Genomic DNA, 8,115 nt, shown 5'->3' with positions numbered 1-8,115 from the left:
AAAAAAGATAAGTTTTACTTTTAATTTAATAAAATGTTTTTGTTGTTCTTCTGTTACTGTACCAAAGTTGAGTTTGCGTGGGAAGCCTTGTTCTTTAAGACATGAGTGAAATGATTCTAGTCACCGACATGGGTATTTAATTAATAGTTACCACCCCCGAGAGCAACTCCTATGGCCCTCCAGTAAGATTAGCTCTCTTAATGCGTGCTAAGTCTTTGAAGCCTTGATAGTTTTTACTTTAACATGAAATTCGAGTAAACAAAGACTGAGCCAACACCGAGCCATTGGGTGGCACTAGTGGGTTCTGCGGGTTATCTGATACTTGGAAGTGCACAGAATTAAGGAGGCAGATACACTCTGTGCTTTGTTATTCGCTTCTCCGTGATCTGCATGTCAAGGCCCATTTGCCACGTCTTTAAAGATGTATTGTTATTAGTATGCATGTGTCTATATGTGTGTGTCTTTGGGTATGCACGCGTGAGTGCAGGGGCTGGAGTCAGGTTCCCTCTCTGTGCCTGCTGGGAACTGAAGTCCAGGCTTCTACAAAAGCAGCAGTGGTCCTGACTGCCGGGCCTCTCCAGCCCCACATCTGCCCTTTTAAATGAACCGTTCTCGTGGGTGTCCCATTTGTAAAGGTATTTGTTGGACACTCAGAGTAGAAAGGCAGAAAGGTGAAATTACTGAAGAAGACTGCTCAGCCAGGGAAACTCAAGGTTGGCTTGTTGTTTTTCTGAGTTTGTACAAAGTATTCATCCCGTTCCTAAAGTTAGAGGCAGATCCCGGTGTAATGGCAGAGAGAGCGTGTAGCTTGAAAAGTTCTGGAGTCTCATGGCAGCTTTCTGTCCCTATATAACTTGGCAATCTCTTACGAGCCACAGTTCTTTCTAATTTGTGTCTGCAAAAAAAATCTAACTTGAATGACATTTGCAAGAATAGGTATGGCAAGCCAGTAATTCCTGAATTTGGGAATCAGGGATCGCCGCCGTGACCTTGAAACCAGCCTCAACTACACAGTGAATTCCAAGCTTGCCAGAGATACATAACAAAGTAAGATTCTTAAAAAACAAACAAGACAGGACACTGACCCCCGTATACTCTCGGACTAGAATGCTTATGGTAACGTTTTCCCACATTGACTGTCATTAACATCAGAGCTTGTGAGTGGACTGCCGACATCATTTTACCCAAACACGTTAGCATACACTTACCCAAATCAGACATTTTCCTACCTAGATATAGGGCAGTAATCAAATTCAAGAGCTGTATCTACATATAGTCCATTTTAGATTGCCGTTTTTTGTTTTTTTGGTTTTTTTTTTTTTTGTAGTGACTCCCAGCCCATCTAAGGCAAGAGCATTCATAACTTCTAGGTGCAAATTTATCTGTCCTTGAAACCTCACTTCCGCCCCGAAGTAGAGAGTGGTCTTTGGGTTCTCCCGTGTGCTCTCTGTTGAAGAAGAAAAAGACATTAGCAATGTCCGTCACTGGCTGAAAAAACAAGCTGCACAGGGAAAAACTTGTTTTGAATTTTTAAAACTTTGGCTGGGTTTCGGTGCCTTGATTCAGCAGCGTCTAGAATGCAGCAGGGCTGGGTGAGCATTAGACGGACGACGAAGCCTGCCTTTATTTCATAATCCCAGTTGTTTTTTCCAGCAAGCACCAGTAGGCTGTAAACGACTGACTCAAATTTTGGATCCAGTTCTCACGACTAAGCAGATGTTTGATTTGAGAGCAGCCTGGTATAAATGTCCCTGTGCCGTGGCTTCGGGGCTACCCCTGCATTTCCTTCAGTAGATGCGGAATCAGCCTCTGCGCCTACAATGTCTAAAACTGGAGCCAAGGTGAGTAAACACCGCGCAGACTTCTTAGCTCTCGGCTCTTCGTCTCAGGACACGGTGGAAGCAGTGTGCAGAAAGGCTCTTGCTTCTGCCTAGGCGGGAAGAAACTAGTGCTTGAAGGACAAGGATGGGAAGAGGAGATGGAGAATGGCTTGTTTTCCAGTCTAGCGGAATCACCTAACACATTAAAGATTGACCTTTAGCGACGGTGCTGTGCTGAGTACTGTATGGGTAAACAATACCGAAACCATCATGAGGGCTCCCTTCCGGCAACGGATGATTTAAATCTCAGGAATAGGCCATGATGAAGACTGTACTAGAATTGTACTCAACATTCTGTGATGTCTAATTTAGCCTCAGCTATTGTTCCAAAAGGCCAGTGGGCAGGCCAGTCCCGCTAACTTAATCTGACAGTATTAGTCAATTAATCTTAATCAAGCAGTTATTTTTGTTTCCAGGCAGAGTCCTCACCAACGTTTGGCTCAACTGCTTGTCTGGAGGTGACCGCTCAGACAAGGCTTTGGGAAGGAAGGAAGGAAGGAAGGAAGGAAGGAAGGAAGGAAGGGATTCTCTGTTAACTTTTGTAGTAATCAGTGAGGCTGAAGGGTGGAGTCAGTGTGTGGTGCCTGATACCTCCCTTCTTCAACTTATTGCTTTGAAAACTTTCAGACTTACTAATCTTGAAAGAATAAGGAAAATGTGTGAATACTTGTCTTTCACTGATACTCCGATTGCTAACGTCCGGCTGTATTTGCTTTACCATTCCCTTTGATGAGTACATAACTTCACTGCGTTGTTGACTGGGGTATTTAGACATGCAGCTCCTAAAAACAAAGTTGGGGTGTTTTTGTTTTGTTTTGGTTTGGTTTTTTTTCCACTTTGAATAAACATATCCCCAAGATTTTTCCTAAATCTAATACCCAACATTCTGACCATATTCAGTTTCTCCAGTTGACCCAGACATGTTAGGACGTGTTAATGTCATATGATGCATCTAGTTATTTGATTATTTTTCTATGCTTACTCTCTCTGTGTTTCCCCTCTCCCGCCTCTAGAGCAGCCCCTTCAGTTTTTGTTTTGTTTTTTGGGGGGTTTTTTGGGTTTTTGTTTGTTTGTTTGTTTTGTTATTGAGACATGGACACTTTTCAAAGCTCTGCCCAAGTATAGTGGAGAAACTCCATCTAGATTGATATTACTGTCCTCGTCATCTTTAAACTGAGACTAACAAGAAGCATGCTTACCATGCATGTTGTCTGTTCCTGTTAACTTGTTCTGTGATTGGCTAGCTAGTGCCAGATGCTCTTTTTCCTCATTGACAAATAGAACTAACAGCCATCCAGATGTTGGGGAGAAGGGCTGTCTAGTATAAAACACACCACTTCCACTTAGGTCCCACTGAAAACTCTGAAGAGCCTTGAGGGAAGCTAGTACATCACCATCGCGTACATAAACACCTGTTCTTTCTCACTTCCCGGCCTTTCTCACCGTCTTGTTACCGGTTACCTTGGAGGCACATTGACTCAACAAGAGCAACAGATTTTGCACATGTTTTCGTTAACCTCAGAGAAAATCCAGATTTTTTTCCTGCTTAGATTGGTAGGCTAATTTTCAAAAATAAACTCAAACGTAATTTCTAGGAAAACCAGCACGGTTTGACTCTTCTCTACAAGTTTATGTCCAAAGGCCACATCTCTCCATCAGCAATAGAGTGGACAGACTTCATTTTTCCGCCTTCATCCACTGAACAGAGCTGGGGCTGGAGTTCCATGGAAAATGGAAGCACACAGGAGTCAATGTGGGATGACCGGTTGGCTTGGGGGGGGGGGCCGACAACATGCTGACTCTGCGCATATATGTACTTCTCAGATACTGCTATAAGGCAAATGTGCAGGACTGTCATTGTGAGAGCCAGTGAATTAAAATCCTCAACCTTCTTTGTCATAGCATAGCTCCCACAGAATCATTTCGGTAAGTCGCAGCTCAAAAGTAAATTCAGCATATGAAGGAAGGCATGTAGAACCCGTCCATTCTTAGAGAAGTTACTTGATATTCCTGAAGATCTCATCATAGGTCACAATAAAAGACTCCGGGTGCAGGGTCAGTGCTGCCGAGTGGTTGGAGTGTAAGTGTTGATGTGTTAACTTACGTGGGATAGGAAGATGGAAGGAAAAGAAAATGACCCACATAAGGAGCAGCGGGAGGTTTGCACTGCAGCTGATAGCTAGCCTTGAATAGCTAATGATCTTTGGAAGTCATCTCTTTGTCCATAACAACAAAAACAACTTACTGTCTTTCTAAACATTTATCTTTGGTTGCCTAACCTGCACAAGGATGACAATAGTGGGCTTGTTAAGGTTCAAGGGCGAGCAGGGCGGTGGTGGCGCACGCCTTTAATCCCAGCACTCGGGAGGCAGAGGCAGGCGGATCTCTGTGAGTCTGAGGCCAGCCTGGTCTACAAGAGCTAGTTCCAGGACAGACACCAAAGCTACAGAGAAACCTTTCTTGGAAAACCAAAAGAAGAAAAGCAAAGAAAAAAAAGGTGCAAGGGTGAAAGCTCATGAAACTTCAACCTAATACAAAGAACTACAGGAGACTAAGAAATGCCTAAGAGTGGGGGAAGAGCACACTGGTTAACAAATGGCCAGCCCTAAGCACACATACACACACACGTAACATACAAACTGAGCAGTTGCATTTTAAACAGTTTTTAAAATGTGCTTTATAGTTTTGCACATGTGTATAAGGTCCTTTGCTCATATTCACCCCCATCCTCCCCCCATTTCCCTTCCACTCCCTTCAAACCTCTGTAACCCCCTCGCTAGTTCTGTGTGCGGTGTTGTGGTGGGGGGGGGGTGTGAGCGCGCATGCAGTCCCATTGCATTTAGTTAGGGTTGCTTGCTTGAGCATGGGTGTGGGCTATTTGAGCAGGACAGCTTAGAGAAGTGGTTCTCAACCTGTGGGTCCGCAACCCCATTGTGGATTGGATATTTAGATTACAATTCATAACAGTAGCAAAATTACAGTTATGAAGTAGCAGCAAAAATAATTTTATGGTTGGGGGTCACCCCAGCATGAACTGGATCAAAGTCATAGCATTAGGAAGATTGAGAACGACTGACTTGGAGTGTCTGTACCATCGGGGAATGTGACTCGCTCTCCCAGCAACCTTTGATTGCCTAAAGCTTCTCAGGCAGGGGTGGGTTCCCATGAGCCCTTTCCCCCCATTGGCAATTTTGAGTCAAATATTAAACTTTCTACTTGACTACCATTATTTCCATTTTACCCTCAGAGCACCCTTCTGTAGGACACATTTTTACCCTGACCCCTGAAGGAAGTCACGTAGCTAGTAAGCTGTGCTGGAATTTTTCCTCTCATCTGTACACAGGTACCATATATCTATAAATCTGCTATGCTCAAATGAGAGAGGGAGCCGAAAAACAAATTTGAAGGGGAGGAAATGAAACACATGTTTTGTTTTGTTTTTAAATGGGAAAGGAAAAAAATAGGGAACAGGAAATAGAGGCGAGAGACTTGGGACAGGAGGGGGACAGGAAAGATCAAGGCAGAATAGAACAGCTCGGGGCGTGTCACCTCGGGAAGAGTCACAGGATGAAAGAGAAAGGATCCTGTGCCCTTTGCGAACGTCCATTCTCTCCACCTAAGGAGTCGCCAAGGTCTGACCCCAGAGTGCTTTGCTGTTGGAGCTACCCGCGTCTCCTAGATCTTGGTCTTTCCGGGTGCCAGTTCGGTCTACTACACTCACTATGCACTAGTTCCCATGACGGGCTGTTCTCTTCGCATATTTTCTTTTTTTGAACGGGTCTTGTTCCCTTTCCTTTGCTTTCAGAAAACTACTCGCCCTTTACTCAAAAACGCAAGACTTATTGACAGTGCTTTTCTGTTGTCAATAAATCAAATCAACCACAAGGTGGCGGCACAATGCCAAGAAAGGAACCACCTCAACCGCAACTCTCGTTTCCTTACAACCCAGCAGTTTTTCTGAGCGTGGAATTACTGTGCAACAAGGGCTAGGAAGTGTCTATTTTGGGGGTTTCACGGTGATATTTAGAAACGATTGATGAACCCCCAGAGGGTCTGGTGTCCCCTATTTCAAACATCAAAACTCTAAGGTCTCCGTTGCATCAGCATCAGCACATGGCAGTCTGACTAGAGGGCTGAAGGAATTTAAACCCGCAGCTCAGTCGGCGACTACTGGCTTCTATTAGAACATCCTTTCATTGCGCTCCATATTAAGAAAGACCTGATCTCATTTGTTGACGAAATTGCCAGAAGCCAAATGTGAGGTAAAGTGGAAGTGTGTGATTTTATTCACAGTAGAAGGGACTGCCGTCCCTATGTGAGCGCGAGCTTTCTTTCACCTGTGCGTGCGCAACGTCGCCCAGTTCCTCAGCTCTCTGCTTGCTCTGTGCTTCAGATCACTTTCTACGAAGACAAACATTTTCAAGGCCGCCGCTATGACTGCGAGTGTGACTGTGCTGACTTCTACTCCTACCTAAGTCGCTGCAACTCCATCCGAGTGGAAGGAGGCACGTGGGCTGTGTATGAGAGGCCCAACTTCGCTGGGCACGTGTACATCCTACCTCAGGGCGAGTATCCTGAGTACCAGTGTTGGATGGGCCTCAACGATCGCCTGGGCTCTTGCAGAGCTATTCACTTGGTGAGTCAGGGACCTTGCTGTGTGGCTACAACCCCACATCTTTTCTCTCTTTTTTAAGGTTTTAACTCTCTCTCTCTCTCTCTCTCTCTCTCTCTCTCTCTCTCTCTCTCTCTCACACACACACACACACACACACACACACACACACACACACACTTGCCTGAAGGTGCCTTCAGAGACCAGAAGAGGGTGTTAGGGCCCCTGGAGTCAGAGTTGCAGGTGGCCTGGTGTAGATTTGGGGAACTGAACTCAGGTCCTTTGGAAAAGCAGCAAACACTCTTTAACTGCTGAGCCATCTCTCCAGCACACATCTTTTCCTAAGTTTTTTTTTTTTTTTTTTTTACTTATTCTCGGGTAGTTAGGCTTTGTTGACTGGATGAAAATCTTAGTTTACTTCATCACTAGACTAAATGACCTCCCTTCCCAACCTTTTTGGCTGAATCAGATCAGGTGCAGACTAAATACTAATTGTTCTATGACTCTCTATCTCATATATGTTTATAAAACTTAAACTTCTTAATAAAATCAGCCTTTTAAAGTAGAAACAGTTCTGATGACCCTGCTTTCAGGGTGATAGGCTGTGAACCATGCTGTTCTCTGAGTTCCCAAAGTGCTAACGATTTCTATAATAATGGCTGTTTATTTCTTTTTGTCGCTGTTTTTCAGGCGAGTGGAGGTCAGTATAAGATTCAGCTCTTTGAAAAGGGCGATTTTAATGGCCAGATGCATGAAACCACAGAAGATTGCCCTTCCACCATGGAGCAGTTTCGGATGCGAGAGGTCCACTCCTGTAAGGTTCTAGAAGGCACCTGGATTTTCTATGAGCTCCCCAACTACCGTGGCAGACAGTATCTTCTGGACAAGAAGGAATACCGGAAGCCCATCGATTGGGGTGCGACCTCCCCTGCCGTCCAGTCACTCCGCCGCATCACTGAGTGATGGCAAGAGCAGGTCACAGAGTCCTCCCTGGGGGCCGAAGGCTGGCTGGCTCATGTCCAAATAGGCATCATAAATAAAAGAATTGGTAATGCATCCCACTGCTGACTATAGTGCCTTTTAATTTTGTTTCGGGACCAACAATCTAGAACCCCACACAGTGGGCAGTCACACAGAACAGTTCAGCTATCAGATAGCTAGTCTAGACCTTTGTGCAAAGCCCGATGAGAGCGCACTGAAGGCTGGGAAATCACACTCACACGGAATGGCTCCTTCTGCTTGTGTTTTGCATTAATTCAAGAAAATATCTGAGCCGCCATGTATAGAGTGCCTATACTAATGATCTGTTTCTTCCCAACCCGCTCTATAAGCGTAGTGCTCTGTCTATACAAGTAAGCGAATTTACACATCAGAAGAGGTTTCAAATGGAACGCGCTCGCCATGCAGAGAGTAGCAGAAGTAGAATTTCTTTAGGATGGTTATGCTCTGAAAGCCCTCGGAGCCAGCTCAGTCATTCAACTCATAGCAGCTGGGGATCAGTGTGCAGTGTGAATAGAGGACCCCGAAAGATGTAAAAGGTGGGAGAAGTGGGGCTCCACTGCAAGCACTCTCGGGAGACAAGAGCCCTATTGAGAACAAGAACGCAACCCAGGGTATTACTTG

At 45.0% G+C, this 8,115-nt stretch overlaps 1 protein-coding gene across 1 annotated transcript; it reads left to right on the top strand.

The window, feature by feature from the left end:
* Window positions 1–1,766: 1,766 nt before the first annotated feature.
* Window positions 1,767–7,479, top strand: Crygs (crystallin gamma S). The gene is made up of 3 exons (XM_041678314.1): window positions 1,767–1,841; window positions 6,274–6,516; window positions 7,183–7,479. Exons 1-3 carry the CDS (start codon window positions 1,821–1,823, stop codon window positions 7,453–7,455), a joined length of 537 nt encoding a protein of 178 aa, XP_041534248.1. The 5' UTR covers window positions 1,767–1,820; the 3' UTR covers window positions 7,456–7,479.
* The last annotated feature ends 636 nt before the right edge of the window (window positions 7,480–8,115 follow it).

The sequence above is a fragment of the Microtus oregoni genome, unplaced genomic scaffold (genome assembly GCF_018167655.1).
Source record: "Microtus oregoni isolate MIOR12 unplaced genomic scaffold, Mior012 000029F_ref0000214, whole genome shotgun sequence".
Classification (NCBI taxonomy): Eukaryota; Metazoa; Chordata; class Mammalia; order Rodentia; family Cricetidae; genus Microtus; species Microtus oregoni.
Note: the sequence above shows the minus strand (reverse complement) of the source record. Positions and strands in the feature narration are given on the sequence as shown.